This window comes from Dromaius novaehollandiae, chromosome 3 (genome assembly GCF_036370855.1).
Source record: "Dromaius novaehollandiae isolate bDroNov1 chromosome 3, bDroNov1.hap1, whole genome shotgun sequence".
Classification (NCBI taxonomy): Eukaryota; Metazoa; Chordata; class Aves; order Casuariiformes; family Dromaiidae; genus Dromaius; species Dromaius novaehollandiae.
Window position 1 is genome coordinate 11,606,170 of NC_088100.1, and position 26,393 is coordinate 11,632,562.

At 45.2% G+C, this 26,393-nt stretch overlaps 1 protein-coding gene across 3 annotated transcripts in view; it reads left to right on the forward strand.

The window, feature by feature from the left end:
• The first annotated feature begins 416 nt into the window (after positions 1-416).
• LOC112985073 (protein LYRIC-like) overlaps positions 417-26,393 on the forward strand; it is a 29,523-nt gene continuing 3,546 nt past the window's right edge. The window contains exons 1-9 of one of the 3 annotated variants that reach the window (XM_064508430.1): positions 417-791; positions 10,851-10,907; positions 11,942-12,032; positions 13,005-13,073; positions 14,924-15,142; positions 16,230-16,304; positions 17,956-18,054; positions 24,593-24,699; positions 25,493-25,612. In XM_064508430.1, coding sequence (XP_064364500.1) covers positions 471-791; positions 10,851-10,907; positions 11,942-12,032; positions 13,005-13,073; positions 14,924-15,142; positions 16,230-16,304; positions 17,956-18,054; positions 24,593-24,699; positions 25,493-25,612 — 1,158 coding nt within the window. In that variant the 5' untranslated portion in view covers positions 417-470. The remainder of the gene's footprint in view (positions 792-10,850; positions 10,908-11,941; positions 12,033-13,004; positions 13,074-14,923; positions 15,143-16,229; positions 16,305-17,955; positions 18,055-24,592; positions 24,700-25,492; positions 25,613-26,393) is intronic. The other 2 variants (XM_064508428.1, XM_064508429.1) reach the window with 2 other exon arrangements.

The window sequence follows — 26,393 nt, forward strand, 5'->3', positions numbered from 1 at the left end:
GAGGCGAAGGCGCCAGGGACCGCGGCGCTCGGCTCCTTTCCCTGAGAGGCAGCCGGAGGCGGAAACTCGCGGCCGTGCGCAGGCAGCCCGCAGCCCTCACGGCACGTCGCCTGATGAAAGCACACGGCAGCTTTGTGTCAGCGCCCGAGAATAAAAGTGTATTCCTACAAACGTCAGCCGAGGTCGCGTCTAGAGACTTGACAAAAAGGCACCGCTTACGGACACCCCAGCGCCTCCCGGGCCCGTAACCGGGCTACGCGGGCCGGCACGACCCGCGGCTTAACCTCTCCGCTCTGATTCTCCCGCAGAAACGTTAATTCCTCTCACCGCCCCCCCGCCCCGCGGCGCCCCCCCGGCCTCCGAGGCCGCGGCCCGGCTCCCCCTCCCCGGCGCGGGCTCTGCGCAGGCCGCGGCGGGGGCGCCGCAGCCCGCGGGCGCGGCGGGGCGCTCGAGGCGGGGCGGCGGCGGCCATGCTGGAGCCGGCGGCGCGGCTGGCGCTGGGCGCCGGCGAGCTGGCGGCGGCGGCGGCGCTGGCGCTGGCGGAGCGGCTGGCCGTGCTGCCGGCGTGGCTGCTGGCGCTGCCCTGGCCGGCGCTGGTGCTGGGCGCGGCGGCGGCGGCGCTGCTCGCCCTGCGGGGGCTGCGCCGCGCCCGGGCCGCGCCGGGGCCGCACGCCGCCGCGGGGGAGGCGCACGAGGACGCGGAGGAGGAGGAGGAAGGCGCGGCGGCCGGCGGCCGCAGGGCCGGGGCGCTGCCGGGGCGGCCGCGGGAGCAGCAGCGGCGCCCGCCGCAGGTAAGGGCGGCGGGGCCGCGCCGGGGGCTCCTGTCCCGGGAGAGGTTCCCGTCCCCCTGCCCGGACCCCTCCCCAAACACCCTCTTGGGACCCCTGTCTCCTCCCCAGACCCTCTCGCCTCCCCAGACACCCTCCCCGGACCCCTGCCCCCTCCCCAAACACCCTCCCCAGGCCCTTGCCCCTTTCCCAAACACCTTCCTCAGACCCCGTCCCCTCCCCAAAAACCCCGTCCCCTCCCCAGACACCCTCCTCAGACCCCTGCCCCCTCCCCAAACACCCTCCTCAGACCTCTGCCCCCTCCCGAAACACCCCGTCCCCCTCCCCAAACACTGTCCCCAGGCCCTTGCCCCCTCCCCAAATACCCTCCCCAGGCCCCATGTTTCCGCCCCGCTTGCCCTCCCCGGCCCCTGGTGCCCCTTCTGCAGCACTGACACGACGCGCTGACAGCTGACATTTACTCTACGTCAGGGCTGCCGCGGCCTGGCGTCATCACGGGACAGCGGCAGCGCGGTGCCAACCTGCACGTGCCGGCAGTACGCGCCGGGGGGCCGCGACGATGCGCTGTGTGCAGGTTTCTGTGTGATGCTGTTACGGTTGGTTGTGTCCCTTTGGCTGGCTGTAAACTGCGCGTGGCAGAAAACCTCGGCGTAAACTGCAGAAAACAGTTCTGCCAAGGCTTTAGAGTAGGGGAGGTAAAGTAGGCTCGCAGGAGAAAATGCTGAACGCAAAGTAAGTGTGTATTTAAAATTCGTACATCAAACATTTCTGAACGTCCCTACCTGTTACTGGCATCTTCTAGGTGCTTCATTCCGAGAAAGATGAAAGATAAATCGAATTTGCAGGGTTTTTCAGGTGGGCCTATAAAATAAATATTTTTCTTCTTCATGAATACAGATGTGCCATAACCTTAGTTTTCAGGGATTTATTACTTTGTCACGGAAGTTACCGCCATATTAACTTTTTGTTGTATTATAATTATATTTTAAGTAGATTATTTCATTTTGTGTTATTTTCTCTTTCATAAATGAGAACAGAATCCTGCCCCAACAGCGCACGTATTTTTGAATTAGTAAAAAGCAAATAAATCATAAAGTAATCTTAATGGAGCTGTCTCTGTGGATGAACAAAGAGAGATTTTCAGTAACGAGTCTATCATTGTTTTATTATCATTGATGTTAGATAACTGGACTTGGCTGTAGAATGAAAATTAAAATTTTCAGGGCCGCTGATTACTAGGGGACAGAAAGAGGTGGAGACCCATGTTACTGTCAGATACAGGTGTTGTGCTGTAGTGATGGCTGGGGTTATTTGTTCAAGCTGACAATGCTGACTTGAATAGATACTTTCTGGTCAGAGATGCTGCATCTCACAGCCCACAATAACAGAAAGCAAAGAAGAGGAGGAAGAGAGAAACTGAAGAGATAAATTTGTTTACAGTCATCTCTGCAGTTTCTATCATTAATCTCATCTTTTTGCGTGCTGAGCTGATTCCTCCTCCTCGGGGGACTTTAGCAGTTACATTTACACTAAGTAGCACTGTGTGACCCGCTAATCATGGTACGAGCGCAAAGGAGGCAAAATACGGTCCTAAGGAGGTGGAGGATGAAATGAGGAAGAGCAAGAAAAATAACGTAAAATATCCTAAAGAAAATAATCTGGGGAAAACATCTCATATGCTGAAATGAAAAAATCAGGCTTGTCCTCCCATGACAGCATCCGGCCCTTTGTCTTCTCTGTCTCTCTTTTTTTTTTTTCTTTTCCCCACTTTCTTCTCCACTGCTGCTTGTCATTGCTCATTATGTTATCTCTGTCTCTGGAACATCATATCCTTGAGGCAAAAACTTTATCTCCTTACACAAGTGTAAAACGTGGCATGCTGCTTTGGCACTTGGCTGAAACAAGAAAGCCAAAGCAGCAGGACACCTTTAATGTGCTGAAATTTGCATGCAAAAATCTCCACCAAGACAGCATCAGAGATAGTATTAACTACAAAGCATTTCATTCATAGACACGGCCAACACCGTAAACCCAAACGCGCAGATATTATGGGATGGGAGCCCCTCTCTAGAGCATGCTGAGGTATGAAGCCAAGAGACAAAATGCCTCTAGGGCTCAGGTGTGTTGATATATCCCGCAGCCAAACATCTGCATATCCTGGAGTGTTGGTAAAGTCGAGATTTTAATTAAAAAAGAAACTAGGCGGTTAATTATTTTTTCAGTTAAGAAGGTGTGTTCGCTGGTGATCCCCAGCGCCTGTGCCATGGGTGGGCTGCGAGACTGCCTTTCCTCCGCTGTGGCTGCGGAGCAATGCCCCGCGCACTGCCAGGCCCTCTCCTTCCCATGGCACGTCCATAACCCCCCACGGCAAGAAGCAGCCAGCGCCGGTCCTGGTGCCTTCCCGGAATTCCTTCCCGGAATTCTGCCCATTCTGAATTCCTGCCGCAGCCTGTGTGAAATCGGTATGCTTTACGAGCTTGGCTCCAAATGCATGCAGCCCGCAACTCAGTCCTGTTTCTGAAGGTGATCTCATCGTGCATCACACCTCACAGGTTGCACTCTGTTGTCACACACACAAAAAAATTTAGCCCGAAATGGTGCTGGAGGGTTTAGTCTTTTTCAGCATAGTCTTTTCCCTAGTATAGAGTCTTCTAGGAAATGTTTGCAAGACTTGCCAGAAGCCATCTGATCTGAACTAGACTGCCATTGGGTTTGAGGGGGGTTATGTTTATTCAGAGTTTTCTGAATTGTTCTGCAAATCGGTCAGTTCAAAATAAGACTTTTTTTTTGTGCAATGTGATGTCATCTTCCTTAGGCAACTTGAAAAAATATGTACCAACTAATACATTCCCAGTACAATCTTTCTGCTTTTTAGAACTGTCTTTATAAACTGCAGCAACTTTTTGCCTCTTGCAGGGGTGGTTTAACAGCTCCAGACCTAGAGATCAGTTCCCTCAGCTCCGGAGGTATGGAAATGGACCTTTCCCCCTACCTTTTCAGATTATATGGTACTCTTCATGCCAGTGAAACACAGTTGCACAATTATTTTCATATAGCTATCTTGGATGAGAATTGATTTCATAAACATCCTGAGAGGTGTTTGAGTTTTGTAATTGCCTCCCTCCTTAGAATAACATCTTATCCCTTGTTAAAATGTTGCTCTAATTAATTAGAATAGCATATCTTAGGAAACAGATTTCTTCATCCCTCCTTCCAGCAAAGGTTTTAATCTGCTAATGCTGGGGAAGCTCTTCTCTCTTTCCCCAGACATCTCATCAGCTGATGGGTGCAGCTGAGCTGTGGCAGATACGCGTCACCTCCCTGTACTCCTGCGCTTGTATGACCTCTCGTGTATCCTGGAAGAGCTGGTGGCTAGAGGATATGCAACATAAGGATCCCCATCTTAGGGCTTTTTCTCTAATTTTTCTCTTGAAATTGTCTTCAAATACAAATGGAGACAAGTGCAGTTCTGGCTCCCACTGCTCTTCAGCCTTTATTTGGTACCTGTTAGTGCTCAGGGGCTTCCTACAGGCACCTCGTCATCCCTGGGAAGCACGGAGGGATGCGGTCCTGTGCTGATGGCCTGGATCCTCTCCCAAGGTCCTTGGGGCATCCATCTGATGGGAGTGCCACCTCTCTCTTTCCTCTGCCAGCCTCTCTGAGACAAGTGGAAAATTTCCCAGTGCCTGTTCCCATACCACACTGTTCATGGTGTGTTTCCCATGTCATCCTTTCCAACAGGCTCTTTTTTCCTGCTGGGAACTCATTTGTCCAAATGATTTTGATTGGAAAAACTTTATATTAATGCATAGTGATAATACCTATTAATAATTAGAGGGTTCGTCTTTACAACATAGATCACAAACCAAGATCCTGCCCTCTTTTCCCTCCCCTTCCCGAAGATGGGTGTGTGTATGAATGGTGACTGGGCATCGCCCAAAGAAGTGCCTTTATCTTCTTCTGTCATGCATGAAGAGCCTCCGTTTCCTTTGCTAATGAATGCAACATGTCCTTGCGGCTTCCCATGTTCACCTTAGTGGAAATGGCTGTTGTGTTATCCTTTCTCTAGTTATTGGGATGGAGCAAGTGATTTCCTTTGAAGCTAGTGCCTTCCCGCCTCTCTGGTGGACTCTCACTCTGCCTAAAAACCAGCATCTCTCTCCTCTCAAATGCAAGTTCGTCCTTTCTCACTGACCTCGTTCCCATTGCTTGGGGAAATGACTTGCAGGCTGAATGGCTCCGGGACAATACCATGTGGCAAAGCCAGATTGGCCAGAATATCTGCTTGCATTTATGAAAATCTGATTCAGAATTAATGCCACTCGTACTGTTTTGTTTCCCAACGTGTTTGTCATGCCGATTGCTCACTGCCTGCGGATGGAGCAATCCAAGCGGGATACTTGGGCCGTGATTGAGCCTCCACCTCTGGGCGGGCGAGAGAAGAACCCACTTTCTGCGAGCCAGCAGCAGGCTGCCAGCAGTATCATAAACCTCCTCCTTACAGAGGTCTGTCTTGCTAGCAAAGCTGCATCTTTAAGAGGATGCTGTGGAAAATGAAGACTTCCTACGTGGTTTTTAGCTTGTTGAAGGTTTACTGTTATCTTGCTCACTAACACAGCATGTTTCAGTGAGTGCTAGTGCCCTGAAAATCATTTTCTTTTTTGTTTTTTTTCTTCTTTTCAATGCATATTGGTATTGCTTTTGCTGTTCCAGTGTAGCCTTCTGGCCTAAGTCTGTTGCTCTTATCTCCCTGCATAACACAAGCTGGAAACAAACATTTTAGTTTTGGGGTTAGGAATGAGCACTAGGAAACAATTAAATTGAAGTATTTCTTAAATCTGGAAATGTTTTGTGTTCAGAGACGCCCTGCCAGAATGGACTAGTTTTGCTTTCTCTCATTTCCAGTGTCCAACCCACTTAATTCAAGTTTTCTGAAAGCAGTAGCCTAAAACAAAGTCTCTGAATCTTTGTTCCTAAGCAAATTCTTTGATTTCCAATGTGTGCAACACATAAGAGCTCCCATTTGGTTTCATATGCTGCGTTTATTTTGTCCTAGTATCCCTCTACTGGGGAAAGCTTTGCATGCCTTCTCATGGAAAGCAATTTTAAGTGCTTTCCCCAGGCGGGACAAAGGGCTGTTCATGAGGCTGAAGATGTGTTCCTATAGTTTTTAATTAAGCCTGTAACCAGTTGGTGAGGCTGAGATTTGAAAGTGGGCTTTCTGATTGGACAGACACTTCTGAAGCATTTGGTTTTGTAAAAGTGATCAGTCTTATGAAACTACTGAAATGCACAAAGATAAGCATATAGGGGTACAGTTTTCTAGCTTTGAACATATGGTTTATATATTTGTGGCTAAAACCAGTAATTTTTAACATTTGAGTTCTATCATTATGCCTTCTTTCTCTGTGACTGTATGTAGAACTATGCTAACAGCATAAAATAAATTAAACACACAGAAGAATCAAGGTTTCAGAGCAATTATCAGAAATATAACCCCAGGTTACATAAAAGGAAATAAAAAGGTGGAAGGGGTGGAAATGCTTTTCCACTGGGTCACAAACCAAATGGCCATGAACTAAAAATAGTCTTTCTATTGTTCCACAGAGTGCTAGTACAAATCAATATGCTAAGTCAGATTTCACTAAAAGTCCTGATTATGTTCCTCTGCATATATTTAATATTAATTTGGGGACTGCACTGATGATTTTATACAGTCACTTAGTTCAGTGGGTTTAGATGTCTTCTCCCTGTACGAAACTACATTATTCATTACGGAGAAAAAAAATGGCAAAATTAATTTATTTTAACTAGGTTAAATGAAAAAAAAAATGAAAATTCCTTTTTTCTTTTCAAAATGGCCAACCTGCCTGAGAAAGAGGCATTACTAACCCAGTATCCTGACAGCTTCAGAAGGGAAGAAAAGGGTAGGAGAGGTTCTGCATTTGTACAGCCAGCTTTTGGGCAAAAAGGGGTTAGGTAAAGGCAGGATTTAATGGAAAAGGTCAGGCAAGAATACTAGCTGAATCTACTGAAAGGAAGAAGAATTCAGTAAAATTACTTGGTGATGAAAGGAAGGGAGATGTTGTTATTACAGAAGGATAGTGGAGAAGCAATGGCTATTTCAGGTTTGAAAGAAGAACATCACCCAAGTGGTTGCCTATTTGGTGATCATCAGTCAGTGGTCAGATTTGGTATTTTTCTTGCACTCAGCAGGTCATTAGGAAGGAAATAACAATGTTCTAGGGTCCCAGGTGAGTATTTAGACTTTGAGAGCTAGTTGGTCATCCAAAAGACCTCTGTGATGTAGGAAATGACTGTCAACAGTATATTTTTAACTTCTTAGTCAGTGATGGAGAGAGAGAGGGATCTTTGCATTACAGATGAAATATCACTTAAGTATGAAATGTGCTCATCCAGCAAAAGTATATAATAGTCAGATTGGCAGAACATTAAGAGAAAGAGTCATTTTTTCCAGCTTCTTGCTTGCTCTCATTTATATGGAGAGAAGATCCCAGAGCACAGTTCTGCCCTATCTGAGCCTACTGTGTCAGAGCAAGTGTGGGTTGGATCTTCCCTAATTCTCTGTTGCATTCAACATTTTCCCTCTGGGGTTTTTCCTGACTCTGTGAGGGCTCCGTATAGCCTCAGGTTATGCTCACATGTGGCAATTTGAGGAAGGAAGACAGAGCGCTTCCTTAATCTGTGACACTTCCTAGTCTCTGTGCAGTCCCTCATACCTGCAGAAGCATCTCGATGGAAAGAGAGACAAATCAGCGGTGGGATAGCTCTGTGCATCTGAGCAAAGGCAAAACACGCCTCCTCCCTCTTGTCTGGTAAATTGGTGCTGCAGATGCTGTTACTGATGGCAGCAGTCTTGCAGAAGCTCGTCTGCAAGGTCTTTACAACGTGGTGAAGGCTTCATTATGAGAACTGGGAAATCACCAGGGTCTCTTGAGACTAGTGAAGAATATTGCGTTTATATGACATGTGACTTCGCCAAATCATGCCTTCTCATACTCATCCTATAAAATTGAATTTTCCTGAAATCCTGTGTCATATAATGGGTTTTCACACCAAAAAAGTCATTCCACCCCACATTTTAATTGGCACAGGAATTGTTGTTCAGTAAGACACGATCTGTTTTTATTTTCACGCATTTCACTGGACAAAATGTATCCTGAGAAAGAAGGAAGATTAGTATAAGTTCAAGATCTTTCATATCTAAGTGGTTCAATTTTTAACCAAAATTCCCCTTATTTTTCATTTTACGTTGTTCGTCCTGTGTGAGATCCTGATGCCATCCCTGCAGCAGGCAAAGTGCATTTTTTTCCCTCAAGTCGAGCAGACTAGGGAAAGCAGTCTGTTTTGCGGTAGGGTTTATGGGATGTCTCTAGTAAATGAATCTGAAAATCTCAGAAGAGAGATGACTGCCTGTGGGAAAAATCAGAGATGGCCTTAGTAAATATTACAAAACATTGTTCTTTTTTAACACTGAAGTTGTATTTTGTCTAGTGAATGTTGAGAAGCATATGGCTGTAAGGATACCGAATGACAGCTGAGGGAGCCAGAAGAGATGTGGACCACTTGTTACATTTTATATTTAGCTTCTGTGTTGGAATTGATAGAACTACTGATGTAACTGAGCAGAGATTTGGTTCCTGTTATTGCAATATTTTACCAGAAGATCCAGAAATTGTGTTGTATGTCACTATGTTCACAGAGCGGTGTGCTGTAAAGTCTGAAATCTCTGGGCTCCGCACAGTAATTGCAGTGGATTGAACTCCAGCCTGCTGGGTCCTGCTGGACCACCAAGAGCTTGTAGCTAAGTAGGGTTTCCAAGAAGCCAAGGTGAATACAAGCAACTCCAGGGGCAAAGCATTTGCCCATTTGTAGATGTGCATCCCACCTCATTTAGCATGGAGTTCAAATTAGACCTTTCTAAATCTTGTGAAAAACTGCTCCAGAGTCTCCAGAGTCTTTACAGCACTAAGGAGCTAAGCTGTAACAAGCTGGAGGACTGCAGCCCTACCACATTCACGGGGACAGAGGTGGGGAATTGCCCACAAATTTTTCTTGGTGAGGTCCAGGCCAGCTTGCAAGAGACTGTAGTTAATCTCACAGGCATGGGCCCAGCACAAAGTATTGCAGAAGCAAAAGTGAATTAAAATTTTTGTTTGCCAGTAAGTAATCATTGCAAACTTCAGTGGAGATAATTTCATACTTAAATTTGGTGTTGAAGAAATAAAGCTGGTTCATTTCTTGGAGGAAGTTTCTCAGAGGAAGTAGCTTCAAGCTCTTTCAGAGTGCCTTTGGGAGAACGTACAAAAACTTGCTCTGCGAATATAGTTTCACTATATTCCTGTGCAGTGTAATCTCATCCGTGACTGGGCTGGAGGCTTTGAGTCTCTGCCTCTGCATATGTGGGTTTGTGTCCTCATAGCCCAAAGGGACATGGCAACCCAGTGAGCCTCTTTTTTAAAAAACAGATTTTAGCTTTCCTGATGTATCACAGAGTGTTTTGCAGATTTCTATCTCTTCCTTTTTTTTTTAATTTATTAATTGCAACTGCAATTCTCCAGTCCTGTAAGCCATATCTATGATAGGGTAGAGTGCATAACCCTCCTCAGCAGCTAAATCCATCACTTAGGTGCTATGTCCCAGCTGAAGAGCTGCCCCAAGTCCTCTCACAGGTTGGAGTGGAAACAAATTTCCATGTTGTTCCTCTGGCCTGTGTTAGGAATGTGGATAATGCTTTGACAGAGCACATCTTGTGGATGCCAGGCGACTTCTTCATTAGCCCCTGAACTCTGATGCGCATCTGTCCTCTCCCCACTGAGATGGAGGCTGTGAGGGCCTTTGCCTAGGAGGAAGAAGTTGGATTTGGACCTAGAACAATTTTTTCTGGTGTATGTGTGATTAAACTCTGTCACAGCATCTCTGAGGACAGAAATCACTTGTGAGGGATGGGGAAGGGGAGCAGAGGGTGGAGAGGAGTAGCAATCTTCCCCTTACCAAGAGGTCTGTGAGTACCTCTATTCTGTTCATTACCAGCTTTTGTGCCATGATGCAGAGCGGACAGCTCTAGGCTGCAGCAGGGAAGTCCCTTCCTGCAGGACCTGGTGAGCACATGGCCCATTTGTGTGCTGCCTCTGCCCTTAACCTGTAGTGTACTGCTGCGATCTCTCTGTGGCCCCTGGCTCAGCATTGGCTGATTGATCCAGGATCAAGCTGACGGCCTTTATCAGGCTCACTGGTGTGTTTTGGGTTCAGCTCAGCAGCCCGACGTCTAATCAGGCTGCAGGAGACCTGGGCAGTGTTGAACATGGGTTGCGTTGGACAGGGAGGGCACGAAGAAGGGAGATGCCACTACATTAAGCAATGTTCTCCAGTGGGGACAAGTGCCTGTAGGAGGGGGTTGATGTCCTGTTGGGAGCTGCTGCCTCTCCATAAGGGCTCACACAGCCCTTGGTGTCCAAGGTGCAGGTTTCCACCCTTCCCACTTCTGTACCTGCAGTTTGGTGATAGCCAGTGAGTTCTGAGATTGCCAAGACATGAATCAAATCGTAGTCTGAAAAGTCTGTATGCTTTCGTGATTTACTCTACAGGATCCAGAGAGGATGAAAGCTATTATTTCAGTTGGACAGATAGACTTAAGAGGGAACATAAAGTCCACCTCAAGCAGTGAACAAAAATTAAAATAAGCCGCCTTGTGTTTGTGCTGTTTTTTTAAGACAGGCTTATCCTATTTGAAAAACAACTTTGATCCTAAGGCAAATCTTCAGATAAACCACAAATATGTCTGCTTTGGAATAAATCTGTGTGGAGTTTCTGGATTTACATTCATAAAGGCTTAGCTAACACTAATTAATTTGGAATAAATTAACTCAGATTGGAACAAGGCCATAAACTGTAGCCCAGATTGTTTTGGGGGTTATTTGGCTATGTCTTTCATCCAGATCATAAGTGTTACAGGAATGTATTAAAAGAGTTATGTGCATATACAGTACATATATGTACACACATATTCCGTAATGCATTTTTTTACTATCCATCTTCTAGGTGCCAGTGAATGGTCAGCTTATAACAGCCAGCATCAGAGAGAAAAAGCTCCTCAAGGTACCAGTAATAATTTTAGAGTTTATATCATGTCTTTCAAAAGACACTTGTTCTAAGCATGTTTCTTATTTGATGGTCCTTTTTAAAGATAACTCATGGTTCCCATTGTTGGAGAATTTCAGAGATGACCTAGGAACATAAGACCAAGTGACTCTCTGGTACAGTCATGCTGTGGTGCTTGTTACTGTGGCCTGAAGTGGGATGGTGTCATGGTCTAAGCCCAGAAGTGGGCTGGGAACTCCTCTATTTGAATTCCAGCTCTGATATGGGACATTTATTTCGGTCTGGGCAAGGGTATTATCCTAGGCCTTGCAAGCTCATACTGGTATGGAAGAAAGTGTCTGTGCTTTACAGCCACTCTGCCCTTCCATGTGAGGAGCTGCACGGGCTAGACAGGAAACTTATTTGTGGCAGGGAGTATCCTGGCTTACAAAAGTCAAGAGTCACTGTATTAAAACTAAACCATTCAAACTTGAAGGCTTAAAGCTAGCTCTGCAGTCTCACCAAGCCATATGAAAATGGCATGAGCCACTGCTACGCCCTTTCAGGTCAGTGTGAATTGCAGATAGCTTTTTTCCCTCAGAAGCAGGCTGTTCTGTGGGGTTTTTTTTTTCTTTTTTTGTTAAAAATAAACAGGGCCTTAGCTCCTGATTTCAGCTTTTGGGGTTCTAAATAGAGTAAATAATTTTATGTTTTCTTCTGTTACAGTTTTAATAATGATGAATGCAAATCTTATTACAGAGGAGATGCCTCAATTACAATATGGGTTTTCTAACCTTGCAGATAAGTCTAATTTTGTAGGCCAAAAGCCATAACATTCTTCAGTTTGGGGTTTGCAACAAAATCTACTCGGGAAGACTCTTGCACCCATTTAAAGACCCCAGTGACTTAGTGGTCTTTCTCAAAGTACCACTGTGTCATCTTCACTTCAGAATGATTACCCTGACTCTTTTTCTCTTCTTGATGAAATGTAAGAAATACCTATTTTATCTTTCTGGCATGAATCTGGCATGTATGTCCTATGTACATTGTAGCCTAAGAAGAAGAAGAAGACCCAGTGCTCCGAAAAGGGAGTATCCGAAGACCTGCTTTCTGTGGAAAAAGACAGACTGCAAGAGGAGGAAGGTAACAAAAGTTCTGGTTGTTTTGTTAGCTGTTTAGTTCTGGATGTTTAGTTAGTTATATTGCCAAAAAAGAACATAGGATGAAATATCTTAAAGGAGAGATATTCTCTGATATTTTAATGTTTTATGTTATTGTAAAAGAATCGCCAGTTTGAGAACTGTTTTTCTGATGCGCTCCTTGCTGTGTGTAACTACATGGGAGGGAGCAGCATGCTTTCCAGGCACACTTTTTCGGTCTTTAGGCCATTAACAGGGATGGCAAATCTGCTGATAAGAAAGCATGTCTGAAGCAGCCAGAGATCCATTCAGTAGCAGAGTCTTGTCTTTATGCTCTTGCTCTTGTCCTGTTTCCCTGTGGTTTCTGCAGTGCCGATACTCTGAAGCTGTGGTCTTCACAGGTAGCAAGTTGTGAGGCTTGACTGAGGCTTGTGAGAGCACTGTGATAATGTATGGCCAGTTTCTAGCACACCCGTGAGCAGAGGCAAGACCTTTGGTTATGAGCAAATCTGTAAAGAAATCTGAGAGAGGCTAGCCAGGGTCAGGCAAGCCTAATTTCATTGGAAAGATAGATAGATAGATAGATATAGATATAAAACCATCTGTGCCAGTCCCTCCTGTGACTTCCCTGGGGTCATGGGAGCATGTGGACAAAGGCAGAACGTAGCCCAAGCAGTATAAATGAATGTATGTGGACATCAGCTGCTGGGGGGGTGGGGGGGGCAGGACACATGACAGACAGTTTTGTGACGGGGACTTCTTAGGTAATGCAGCTCGTGTTTCTGCAGAGATGCCAGGTTTGCGCGCTGGGGAGGTGGGAGCCTGCGAGCGGCCGTGGCACCTCTCGGTGCTGCAGTGCTGCTTGTGCAGCCCTGATGAGAACAGACAGTTCCTTGCCTGGCAAACAGTATGAGCAGCAGAGGAAGTTTCTCATTAAGTTACAACGAGTCATGGTGAACTTTGCTCTTTGTTGCAGGAGTTTGGCAGACCAAGATCAGCAGCCGAGAAAAGAGACACTTAAGGAAGGAACGGCTGAAACAAAAAGGTAAATCTACAAGATATCTTAGTTTACAGACATAACCTGGCTGGGCTTGTCACCCCTTCTCACTTCCCAAAGTCTTTCCATTTACTCAATTCATCATTAGGCCGCAAAATCTTTGCACTCTTTTAGGCTGCTTACTTAGGAAAAGGTTTGGGAGCTTTGGCTTTTACTCCAGGCTTTCATTAAAACACATGGCATTACCCAAGGGACTTTGAAAACAAATGGCCATTAGATCTGAGATCTGCTAAAGATATGCTGTAATGTGAATTGCTTACTTTTGCAGGGCTTAACAAAAGATGTCTTCAAAGAACTGATGCAGGTGAAAACCTGCATAATTTGCCTGGTTCCAAAAAGGTTCTTAAATCTAGGCCTGCCTGCAGTAAACAGCTCTAAAAGAGGGGTATACTGTTATTCTAATGAAGTAAAATAAAACAGTGCTTTGTGCTCACACCACACGTTTCCTCTGGGGATTTCAAAGTGTCTGCCATGCACTCGTGTACGTGCATTTCTAATAATTATGTTACTATAACTGCTATACAAAAACAGGCCGTGAAATTAGTGCATTTGGAAATGTCTTGATAATTTAATTATCTGTGATAAAGCTATTAATATAATAGAGAAACACATAAAATTTAAAAGCTAAGATGGAAGTTTGGAATTGGGACACAGAGCTAGATAAATGTGGATACTTGTCTGCAGTAAGACAGTATCTTAAGATGCCCTCAGGTGCTTTTCTATAATTGAAGATCAGAGCAAGTAAATAGCAAATTTTGATCTAAAAATATACAGACATTTTCGGACCACTTTCTCACCATCATTTGGATTATATAAATCACAAGTTAAATGTCTATATGACAGTCTGTACAGGCCTAAGGTGCTGACGTCTCTGCTTGCGTTGCAGCAAAGTGTGTAGGCCCACATTTAGCTTCATTCATATAAGTTGGCCTGTTGATATCAGTGGTGCCAGCTGCATGTGTAAGTACATGGTTACCCCTAAGCAGGTGCATGCAGAAGTGCTCTGCTGGCCTGGGGTACAAGTGTCCCACAGGAGCAAGGTGTAGTTGAACCATCAGAAGTCACTGGTGCAATTCAGGACCCTGAGTTAGGCAGCAGGCTGAACTAGGTGATCACAACGGACCTTTTTAGCATTAACATTTACAGAGCAGTGAAATGTGCTCTTGCTGCTTCCAGGATGAAGTCCTAGCCCAGCCGAGTGTTGGCTGCTGTTTCCCAGCAGGGAATAAGCAGCAGCAGCAGGCTGCGTGGGGTCGATGTCAGCAGTGGTCCTCTCCCCACCAGAGCCCCAGGGAAATGCCGTGCTTTTCCGAAGGTTGGAATTGTAAAGTACTTTGGGAATCCTTCGGAACAAAAGACATTGGAGATAACTGACATGATTTATAATATGCCTGTGCCCAAGCACTGATTGCTATAGCAGCCTTGAACTACCAACATCGAAGAGGTTTGCTTTCCTTTTCCTCAGAGGGTGGAGATCCTGTTGTTTGCTGTCTCCCTTTGCTTCTGTGGCTCCTCAGCTGGACTTTCAAGGCCTTGAGTCATCCTCGCAGTCAGGAAGGGGCACCCAAGGCCTCCTGTGGTGCTGCGTCATTTCCTGTAGGAGTCATTGCTGGACTGCGGGATGCCTGCCTTCTCCCGTGGGCTTTGTGTTTGCTGCTTTCAGTGTCCCTGCCTGGGGCTCTGCTTTACTGTCCTTGTATCTGTAAATATTTTCAGTTGGAATCTAGCCACTACATGTGATAAGTTTAGGTCAGGCTTTGCTCTACTCTTTCTCCTGTGTAAACTCTGAGTTTTCATTAAAAAAAGCAATAATACCATGGTAAATGTTTATTCCCCAGAAGACCCCAGCAGGGCATCACGGGGTAACTCCGTGGTCGAGCCGGCCTTTGACTGGGATGAGAAGGGAACGGTGTGGCCACGTGCAGCGAGTGCGGCAGAGGACACCGGTGGCAGTGGGAAAGGTGCTCCTGTGGCAAAGGCAGAGTGCCGGACTGCGCTGAAGACCTCAGAAGAATCTGTGCCTTCCCAGTCAGAAGAGGATGTTTTTTGCAATGTAGGTGAGTGCCCACGTTCAAGCAGGCCAAGTGAGAGTATTGCAGAGCAAAAGTTTCTTGAATGACCATGTCCAGCGGAATAGGTTAGCTCAGACATTCCCGCCAACATTAATCCTGGTGTGTGTATATATATACACACACTGTTGTCCACCCTCTTCACTGAACCCTATTAGCTGTGACTTATTTTCTAGTGTGATGGCAATGTGAAAAGAGACAGGGGTGTTAAACACAGGTATTTCTTCTGTGTTGCAGACTACCTGGTGGGTGTAAGTTGTTTTCTACTCACGAGTATTTAGTGTTTGGTTTCTTAACAAAGTTCAAAGCTGCACACTCAAGGTCAGAGTTAGTCTTCTGTGGGTTTATCTGGGTGTTTCAAAGCCGTACGAAGCAAGGGTGTTCTTAAATTCATTTGTTTGGGTATCTGACAGTTGGAAGTAGCCTGTTCGTGTCATGGCTCTGTTTTACCTACAGAGTTTGCCCAGCTTCCCCACTGATTCGCCCCATGTTGGTAACCAAACAAGTTCATTTAGCATACCCCTTGGTTGTGCTGCTGGGACATTCTGTGTGCAACCTAGACGGGAAGTGCAGCTCTAAAAATTCAGACTCCTTTAAAGCAGTGAAGAGACAGATTACCAGGCCATTAGGCTGAATTTTAGGAGACACTGATTTTAGCCCTGTCACTCTTATTTGGAGTTTTAGATGACTTCATTTTTCATCATTAATTTTTATGGCAGAGCCACGTCTGATGTATTTCTACTGTGAAGGATACCGTAGATGCTAAAGCAATACAAATAATTCATAAATAGGCAGAAACTTTGACCTGTGATATCTTTCAGGACTGTTTTCCTAACTTCCGGGAGGTTTTAGGAGTTACAATTGAAAGTGGTTAATACTGCTTTTTGGTTAATTCTCACAAGCATCCAATTTTCATTAAGCTCTCACTGATCAGTCCAGCTTTGTGATTGGATTGGTCACTGTATAAGGCCATATGTTGACTCACCTTCAGTAGCAATAATCTGTGCAGAAATCGCATTCACCAGTTGTGAATATGACATTGTATTTTGGATTACTGTTTGTATTTTAAATGCAGGTACATGGGATATTGCAGAAGTAAAATCCTGTCCTGTGACTTTTGGGACTTTATCAGAGCTGTCCAGGGAGTTAGGTGAGTGGTCTGTCTTTGTTTCCCTTTGAATCCTTCTTCCACTTTCTTGGGTACTTGAAGGCTTGAAAGTATGCTGCCATTGGTTATGTGTTGGTCTTTTCCCTTTGAGCCGCACTTTGTTAATCACTTTCCCTTTCAGAGTGTGGTCACATCTGCAGTCTTATGCACCGGCATTTTGAGGAGTGACATCTGAATGTTTTGTTGAACGCTTTCCAAGCTGTTGCCTCATCTCTCCATAAATAAAAAAAATATTGCCCCCACAGCAAATTCTTTTTCTGTTAGGTTTTCTCACACAATGCGATTTTTTGTATGTTCAAATTCAGGGAATTTGCCGCCTCCCTCGGTCTGAGATGCCGAGGCTGGAGGGGCCCCGTGAGAGAATGAATGCCCAGCCAGCAGCTTCCTCTTCTGTACAGTTAGGGAGTTTCCGCCAGTGTGTGGCCTGGAGAAGGAAAAAGTGTTTCTTGGTTTTGCATTAATCTGGGGCCTTGTTTCTGGTTTCTTCTTTGTCTCTCTGCAGTCATCAGGACTTCTCACTGTGCAGCTCTGAGCACTCCTGTAATGACATAGCGCCTGTGGCCAGCAAACACTGCCTTGCTGCTGAGTGCTCGCAGGAGGGATGCTTGTGCAGGGGCATGGTCTATATAGTCTATTGGATATTTCCAAAAGTTTGTTTTTATGCTCTCTGCCTACCAGAGCCTCAAAGTGAATTCAGCTGGAGGTCTGCATGTCTGATGAATGCAGAATCTGGACCTGAATGTTTTAGGAATGCTAAAAGCAAGCACAGGTACATACGCACGTCCATATGCCAAGCATAGGTTGCGTGGTGCAAGCCAGAGCACTGAAATGCTGTGCTAAAGCCAGCGTTACACTCCATATAATGCCTGCCATATTTAATCATCTATTTTCCAGCACTGCATCAGTGAATTGAAGCAGTTCCTAATGTATTCAACAGAGAGAAGTATTTGTTCACATCTGCATTTATGCAGCAAAGGATCAAGCCGACAGAGCAAAACTGCATAAACAAAGGACTTCTTTAGGTGAAAAGAAGAAAGGAAAAATCACACAGATGTGGAAAAAAATCTGCTAGTGTGTTACGCACAGATCTTAGAAGGGGATAGATGAATGCTTCAGTTTGCTTTAGCTGTTGAAAATAATCATCCAAAAAACTTTAACCCTCTTTTCTTCCACCAGCTTTCTTTCATCTGTACTCTTCCTTTCAGCAATACATTTGATAATTATGGCTCCAGCTGAATTTCTGTTAAAACGAGTAGACACTTTCTCACTGAAGTCAGTGGGAGTTGAACTGGGCTTCATTTGATGTGGCTTTTGTTCTATAGGAGCTATAATTGCCATTTGACATCTCCAACAGCCGTTTGTCGGAGTTTACCACTCTGAATATTGCTAGCGTAAGCACTCCTGAGTAGGGTGTTACAACAAAAACTTACGCATGTAGTGTCCTTGTCCAGCCTTCTTTAATAAATCCCCTATGATGAGCAGCATAGATTAATGTGTAATTTAACTTGCATAACATCCAGGCCTCATGACATAACTCGCAGATAAAGGCATGATAGATTGGTTTTAATAATGTCATTATCTTCTAGCTTTTAGTTTTATTTTTCATTAAAATACTTGCTTTTCCTGTTTGCAGATAACGTGAAGAGCAAATCCTCTGAGAACAGTCCTTCCAGATACTGCTGGAAGGCCAGTGCGCCTTTCCTCACGGCAGATGATGTATGGCAGGGGCACGGTATGACCGTTTGTCAATTGTCTGTTGAAAAATGAGCATGATGTCCTTTTTGGTCTGTTTTCTAAGCCTCAAAAATCAGAGGCCGCTTTCCACAGGGCTTATTCATGCACGGCTGGCAGAGGTAAGAGTAAAATCCAGATTGGGCCTGATTTTGGGCAGACGCCCAGAACTGCTGCAAACTCAGCCAGAGCAGCAGGCGCCCTACATGGGACCTGTGAGAATGCTGAGAAATTAGGTTTTATTTAGGCTTTTACTTAAATGGTGGCAAAAAGGGGATGATGTCTTTTTCAGTACATACATATTGCCTGGCAAAGTGTCAGTAGAGCTTCTGGGCACCGAGACCAGCCAGAGTGGGTCCATCTGAAGGCTCCTCCAGCCTGATCTCCTGTCTTCTATGGTTGCCCATAGCAGAGGCTGGCAGATCAGCATCAGAGCAGGGCAAGCACAGAGCGATCCCCCCTCTTGTGTTCCTCCCCAAACCCAGCAGAGAGGGGCTCAGGGCCCTCCTGAGCCAGAGGCAACAGCATGGGTCTGCGTTTCAAAAAACACGTGTTAGTAATCATCCGAGATCACTAAATTCTCAAAACAAATTCAAAGCAAGGCTTGGTTTTCATAACTGATGCATTGTGTTTCTCTCTCTCACGTCGTTGAGCGGGGAAGGTGGAGCCACATGGCCTGTTTCCAGCCCACTCCCAGCCCGGGTGCTGCGGGGTGGCGCAGCGTTGAACGCTTGGCCAGGGACATGTGGGGAAAAGCGCCTGGGAGGACACGGCGTTGTTAAACCAGCATGTGCTTTTGTCCAAAATTAAAATGTTCTCTGTAAAGACCCAGAAGCCAGATGTGGCGTGCTGTTATCACCCTTTGAGACCTCCAGAAAGACAGACCCTGTAGAAGCAAAAGACAAAATCCCAGTGGACTCTGGTGGTCAGCATTTCAGCTGTTTTGTGTCCAATAATGTTTGGTTTTATTTTTTAAATCTGTTCGAAAGGCCAGTATAGATCCTGAGTGGCTGGAATGATTTGGCATGAATGGTGCGGGTATTAGATGGCCTTTTCTCTTGACCTTTTGGTGAGGATCAAGTGCAGTATCTATTTATACCCCTGTTGTTGAGAGGCCCTACCCTGCTCTTGCAGGAAGGATGGCTCACGAGCTGACTAGACCCCTTTTCGCTCTAACTGCTCTGATTATCTTAGCTAAAGGAGTAATCGAATGCAGAGAGGAAAAAAAGGCTGCAGTCCTCTTGCATCTCTGCCTAGCAGCAGTTGAGATTCTGCAGCAGACACACCAGCTTGGCCATCAGGGGATATAAATAACATAGTTTATTTAAAAAAAAAAAAAAAAAGAAAGAAAGGAAAGAGCAAGCTTCCCCCCCCATAGTGCTCTGTTTGTTTACCTCCGAGGAACTGCTCATGAGCACCAGGCTGCCTGTAACTCCTGAGCAGAGACTCGTCTGCGCTGGGAACAAGGAGGTGATGTACATAGGTCTCTGGCCATATTTCCTAGCATTATATTTGGCATGTCACGCGCGGCATGCTCTGGATTTGATCTGCTGTTGGAAAGCCAAGCAGAGCTCCTCATTCTCGGTAGGATGGGGCCGTGCTATCTGACAGCAGGATGTGTAGAAGCAAATGCAACAGCTTGCTCTTGCACACGTCTAAGCAGAAGCATTTTGATTGAAAGCAGAAATGGAAGGTTTTCTGCCTGCGTTAGCATCTTTCTCCTTAGTGCTAGTAGGTTTTTCCTTCGAATCAGTCAGCCTTGATATCAATGCAGAGAGGAGTGTCACTAGTGTGTTTTCCCTGAATTTAGATGAGGTAATGGTTGGCATTAAGGTTTGTGCTGCAGGCAGTATTAGCTCTTTCACAGTTAAACAAGTCCTGTTAGCTCTTGCAGGTCCGTGAACTAAAAAATGCCATTTATAACCTGAATAGGAGCAGGGGTCATTTTATCAAATCCAGATCAGTACACTTAATGAGTTCCTTTGTGTCAGGAACAGGGCTGTGCAGAACAAGTTGCTCGGAAGCTGGACGCCTGCCTCGGCCACTGGCTCGCTGAGCAGGCGGTGTGGGCCAGCTCCCCCTCCACCTCAGGTTATCTTTTTGTGAAGCACTGGTAATAATAACAGCCTAATTCACAATGTTGTTGCAATTGAATGTATATGTACAAAGAGAGAGAGAGAGAGAGAGAGGGAGGGAGGGAAAGAGAGAGAAGGGGAGGAGAGAGAGAGGTAGCAATTAGGGAATTAGAGATCGCTGTGATATGACGGTATTTAACAGTCTGATAAATCAGGGCAGTTTCAAAACAATACTTTACCAGGTTGACTTTTCATTAATGATACATGCTGCCAATGGTTAATTCTTAATCATTATCACATCTGGAGTGCTGTGTCCAGTTCTGGGCTCCTCAGTACATGAAAGACATGGGCGTACTGGAGTAAGTCCAGTGAAGGGCCATGAAGATGATGAAAGGACTGGAGCATTTCACATACAAGGAGAGGCTGAGAGAGCTGGGGCTGTTCAGCCAGAAGAAGAGAAGGCTCAGGGGGATCTGATCTATATATATATATAAATACCCGATAGGGAAAGTAAAGAAGAAAGAGACAAACTCTTCTCAGTGGTGCCTAGTGAAAGAGCAAGAGGCAATGGGCAAAAATTGAAATAGAAGAAATTGCATTTGACATAAGAAAAAAACATTTTTACTGTGATGATGGTCAAACACTGGCACATGTTGCCCAGAGAGTTGTAGAGTCTCCATCCTTTGAGATATTCAAAACATGACTGGACGTGGCTCTGGACAACCTGCTCTAGTTGACCCTTCTTTGAGCAAGGGGTTAGACTAGGTGGTCTCCAAAGGTGCCTTCCTACCTCAACCATTCTGTGGCCAGATTTTCCTGGCCCAGATTTTCCCTGGGACCTTCAGAAAGCTCCTGTGTCTCATGACTCCCTTCCTTCATTCTGCCCTGCAGTTAAACTGAATTTTAATTGGTGGTTTCATGGGAATAAGCAGCTTCCATCTGGATTAAAAGAAGTCTTCAGTCTGGGATTTTCTTGATGCTTTTGCATTTACTGAATTATTCCAGAGGAAGGTGCCAAATGAGCGAATCCTCCACACAGATGTTGGTAGCAATAAATTTTATCTGTATTACATTAATGTAAGTTATAGACGGGAAATTGTTGTCTGTGCTGAATGGATTCCAGTTGCTCTACAAGCTCAGCAAGGGTCTGAGTACCGTGCTTGCTACACAGCTATCCACCCTTTGCAAAGGGACTTGATTTTCTGCAGCAGCCACAGGAGGACTCAACATAGATAGTATGTGCTGTACTGATGATTTTGCTCTGCAGGAGGAAGGACTTCTCTCCCTTAGCTTTCTGCAGACCACATTCGGGTAAAGCATGACAAAGAGGCATCCTGGTAATTTAGGATCCGAAGCTAAAACTCTGGAGTTGAAAATTTGTAACCCTCTTTTTCCAAATGACTCTTCGTGACACGGAGTGACTTTTGTTGCAGTACTTTCTTGCTGCTTTATCCAGGCCAGATAATTGGGTTCAGTCTGCCCAGCTCTACTCTCCATCCGCCAGCATAGGAACCTGCTGACCGTCCCCTTCGGCCAGACCCCACTGCCGCAGGGCCCTGGGTGCCTGCACGCGCTCACTCGGGTCCTTCCACTTCCTGGGGCAACTGGCTGCTCACTGGCATTGCCAGGGACCAGGAGCCTTTGGGTGCTCTGTGCCAGGGGGGATTTGGATTAAATCCAAATCTGGATTATGCTTGCTGATAGCCTTCCTGATTTCTGAGGACACCTTCAGGCTAGTGCTCTTCAGGATCTCAAAACTTTTTAATTACACAGAGTGTGTGTAATTTGGCCCTGAAATGCACATGCAGAATGGAATATGTTTGCTGTCTGAAAGGAACGGAGGTACAGCTTTGGCCAGGTGGAGCTGCTGGAGGGTCGAGGTGAGTTGCCAGCAAGAACCTACCTGGAAATGGGACTTAATAGTACTGCTTTTGTAAAAATGACCAACAGGAATTATCAAGGTGGTGGTCTATGGATGAGCCAGAAAGAGCACTTCCTACAGCGCTCAATCCACCAGATGATCAGAGCTTTCCTGTCTCCCAGGAAGAGTACTTACTCACTGAATGGCCCATTCCTTTTCTTACAATATTCGTGGTCTTCTGCCATTGAAGGAGCCATTGACCAGTTTTAGCCTGCAAGAGAATTTATTACCCAAGGAGGACTGCTTGCTAATTTAAAAATATTAGATGTTATTTGAAGTATAAAGCCATTCCAGGAGAGGTCAGCATAGCTGGAAGGGAAATATGCTAGAGGACAGGAGAGGTTTTAAACCAGAGTTCTAGAATAAGCATATTTAATCAAATCCAGCAAGTTATGAAGAATTGTGTAGTGCACCATTTTACGCTGGGCTGCATTTAAGCTTCTCTGTGATGTAATGCTTGACGCAAGGCAGAGTCACCGCTGCCTTCCTGAGACTCATGCTTACCCACAGGACCAGGATGAAGCATGAACATAAGCCCATTGCAGGAAGTTAGCCATTAAAACTACTTTATGGTTAAAAATAAGTACATCAACTTACTGTCTGAAAGATCAGAACTCAAGTAAATAAGTGAAAATGATGGTGGTGGCCGCCAGGACGTGTTCCTTAAGGGCCGGTCTGTTTTTCATGCATGCCTTCAGCTTCCCCTCACAAGAGCACCCACAAGCAGAGCCGCTGCCCAGGACGGACTGTGATTCCTGAATTATTCTTAGAGACGTTTCCCAGCTCCCTGCCTGATTTTGTGTTCCCTCCTATTAGCCAGAATTTGCCTCCTCTCTAGCAGTAGCGGCATAAGCAAATATATCACCTCTTTGTTTGCTGCCACAGCTCACTCGTGGCATGTTAGCACCAACGCGAAGTGCGTCCAGCAAGGGCCACGGAGCTGAGATTCGCTGCATCCTCACCCTGCTTTGCTGACGGGGCTCTGAGCTGGGCACAGATATGGGGTAGAAACTGTGTGTTGATATTGCCTTAAACTGCTACAGCACAATTCTCCTGAATTTGTGAGTCAGGACCGTAAAGTAACCTAGGAGAAGCAGCCAAAGCTTTTGGGTGGTGGTATCTCATACCACAATTTAGATGAACTGGTCTTCACACATCCAAATCATTCATTTATATTGCAGCTCTCTCTAACCTAGATGCAGTCATCTGCCTAAAACACTTAGGGTGGAATTTTTGGGGGGCAATATATTAGAAAATACTTGTTCCTGTCCCTTCTGAAGAAGGAAAGAAATACTGTCTATATATAGGGGATGGGTTTTAAACAGAGGAACTTCAGCAATATGTTTATAATCATGTTTAGAAAACTTGGCAGCAAGTGGGACAGAAAAACTTTTTGGAAACAGTTTTCTTTTATCATCCCCAGCATGCTTTTGGTTTTGGCTCTACTTCAACTAGAAGTTTTTCCATCCAGCTTGGGATTTTGTTGTATTTGTTTTTATTTTAAGAGACGTGATCAGCTAAGAGTTATTATTACATGTTGTGTTTTCAAAGCCTTTCTCCCTGTTAGGATAAGACTTGAGATTGTTAGATTCAAAACATTAAAAAATAATCAAATAGGCCTTTTAGCATCTTATCCTGATTTATCTGCTTATTTGCACCTCATTCAGTTTGGGCAAAGAAATTAGACTGGTCTGTTTTGCTTTCTTGTCTGAGAATCGTTTGCCAGTGCTTTGTGAAGAGGCAGCTGAGGGCTTGAGGCCAGATTTTCAAAGGTACCAGATGCCTGAATACGCAGAGACCTAAAAAGTTCCAAAAGCTTTTTGCCTAGGCCTCATGAAATGGTCAAAATCAAAGCAAGGTAGGTATTATCTATTTCATCTTTGAATTGCAAGTTATGAAGCTCTGGAAATCTGTGCCATGGTAGTGTCCTTCTGGATTGCATTAAAGAAGAAAATACTGGAAAGGAAGGTGAAGTCAAGAATGCACTTGGTACTGTTTTCTGTAGGAAAAAAAAAGGACAATGAGAGCATTAACAAATACATAAATCCCTTTTTAATATTACTCTTCCATATAATAATTGCCCTGAGGATGGTGTGCTGCAGTGAGTGGAAGAGAAGATAGTGTATGAAACAGTCTCTCTATTAAAAGCTAGAATGGAGCCTGCAGTCTCTCCCAACGAAGGATTCTCCTGAATCCTTCTCCAGGAAATTAAAGGAAAATGTTTGAGAGGCCACGCTACTATCAGTTTGGTAAAGCTTTATTTCCTAGAGGAGGCTAAAAGGGTTTTTGTTGAATCTGTGTGTGTTTTTTTGCCTTTCTTTAATTTTATTCCTGTCCTGAAGATTGCAGTCATTTGTTGTGAATTAGCAGTCAATGTGTACTTATTTACGTATGTTTAAAATGCATGTGCGCGTACGTACACCCAAACATTCCATCGGCAAAGAGCAAGACATCAATATTCTTTGTAGATGTTGTGCTGCTAGTAAAAGCCTAGGAAATAGTATGGATTTGAAAGTAACTCATTCATATGCTTATTTTAATAGATGATCCTTCAGCAATTGACCTCGACTCTGACTGGAAAGCTCCCACAGAGGAGTGGGGAAACTGGACAGGAGATGAGGGGCATCAGATGGGAGATGAGAAGGAGAAGGTGAGCAGTGGCTTTAGTGACTGTGGGAGACCTCCTCCTTTTAGCAGTCAGAGCCAGCCAGGCTGGGGTATCCAGTCCAGCACTAGAGTCTGGTTCCTCCAGGTGGAGGAGCTGCCCTGCCGCAGTGGCCTTTCCGTACTGGCAGGTTCCCTTCCCCTGAGCCTTCTGTGAGAGCCAAAGCTGGAGGTACACACTCACAAGACATGCAGTGAATGTGGAGCCAAAGGAGGTGGCACTCGAAAGTATCTCGCAGTCCCACCTTGGCTCACTTGTTTGGGGCACTTTGTCTAAGTCTTACCACCTAACCAGATGGGTTAGATGATTCTGGGAGTTTATCATCCATATGGCACTGCTGTCCTGACTAGTGAGCACCTGGTGTTTGCCATGTTGCATAAACTAGCTTCTTCTATTGCTGCTGATTTTCTTGAATACTTGGGTCTTAAGATGTTTAGAGTCCACAGCTAGCACCACCCTTCAACCCATTCCAGATGGCTCCAAAGTATGTATTTAAGTGAGAGGATTTGATGCTGGTGGACAGGTGGAAGCACATGTTTGCTATTTAAACACTCCTTAGAAACCCAGGCAAATAACGCTCTTTGGCAGTAGTGAGAGAAGCAACCTGAGCTTTTGCAAACAGCTGTCTTGCACCAAGGTGTGCACCTTATCCAGAGAGAGGCCCTGCTTGTACATTGTCAGCACACAGTCCTAGGTACAAAGAGTTTCCTGAAAAAAGCATGTAATCAATGAATCCGCTGTCCCCGGCTTCCTCTTATAAAATCTCTAATGCTTTTAGGGTTTGCCAAAAGGCAAAGAAGACATTCATTTCTGTCTTTCTGGACACGAAAGCAAAATGCAGCGGAAGAAGAAGAAAACTGAAGTGAAGGAAGTGAAGGGTAGAGCTGGACTGATGCACGTGAGTCTCTTATTTCCCCAGAGCAGCAGTTCATTTTCCAGGAGCGGGGGGGTTGTCTCCATTAAAACGATGTTACTGGGGCTGGCTTTTCCTCCCCTCCATCTTCTGGCTTCCTCTTCTCTTCTCTTTCTCCCTGTCCTCCCATAAAAGATGTGTGAACACAGTGACTAGTGGGTTTTTTCAACACGGTGTTCCCTAGCATATTTACAGAATAGTTTGATTTTGCAATGCAGACAGGAGCAGATGGCTTTAATCATGGGGAAAAAAAAAGACTCTCTCAGGCATCGTGAAAGCAAACGTACTCTGTGTATGCTGTACCACTGGGCTATGTTTTATCTATGTTGGAAGGTCACCTAAAGACATTTCTAACAATATACAGAAGTGGTTCCCGAAAACTAATGAAGGTAAAACAAGACCAATGTTACACCAGTGAAAAGCTTATTGAGACAAAAATGTCATCAGATTGAACAGAGAGAGGCTGTGCAAATACTGTTAGCTCATTTGGGATGGGAAGTCCAAAAAATTGCGTGTAAAGTTGGTGTCTGGACCAGTCCATTTGGCTGTGATGTACTTACTGCTCTGTGGAATGAGAAATGGGGTGGGGGGACCAGTATTTCAGAAATGTTTTTCTTTCACTTTGTCCCTGTGTATGTTGCTCAGGACACTTAACAGCAGCGTAGTATCATTGATCTTTCCCTCACAACCACCTGTGCTGTCTCCTGATCCTTGAGACAATTTTGCTCCCTGAACTCCTGTTGTTCCTTGTACAGCAGTGAGCCAA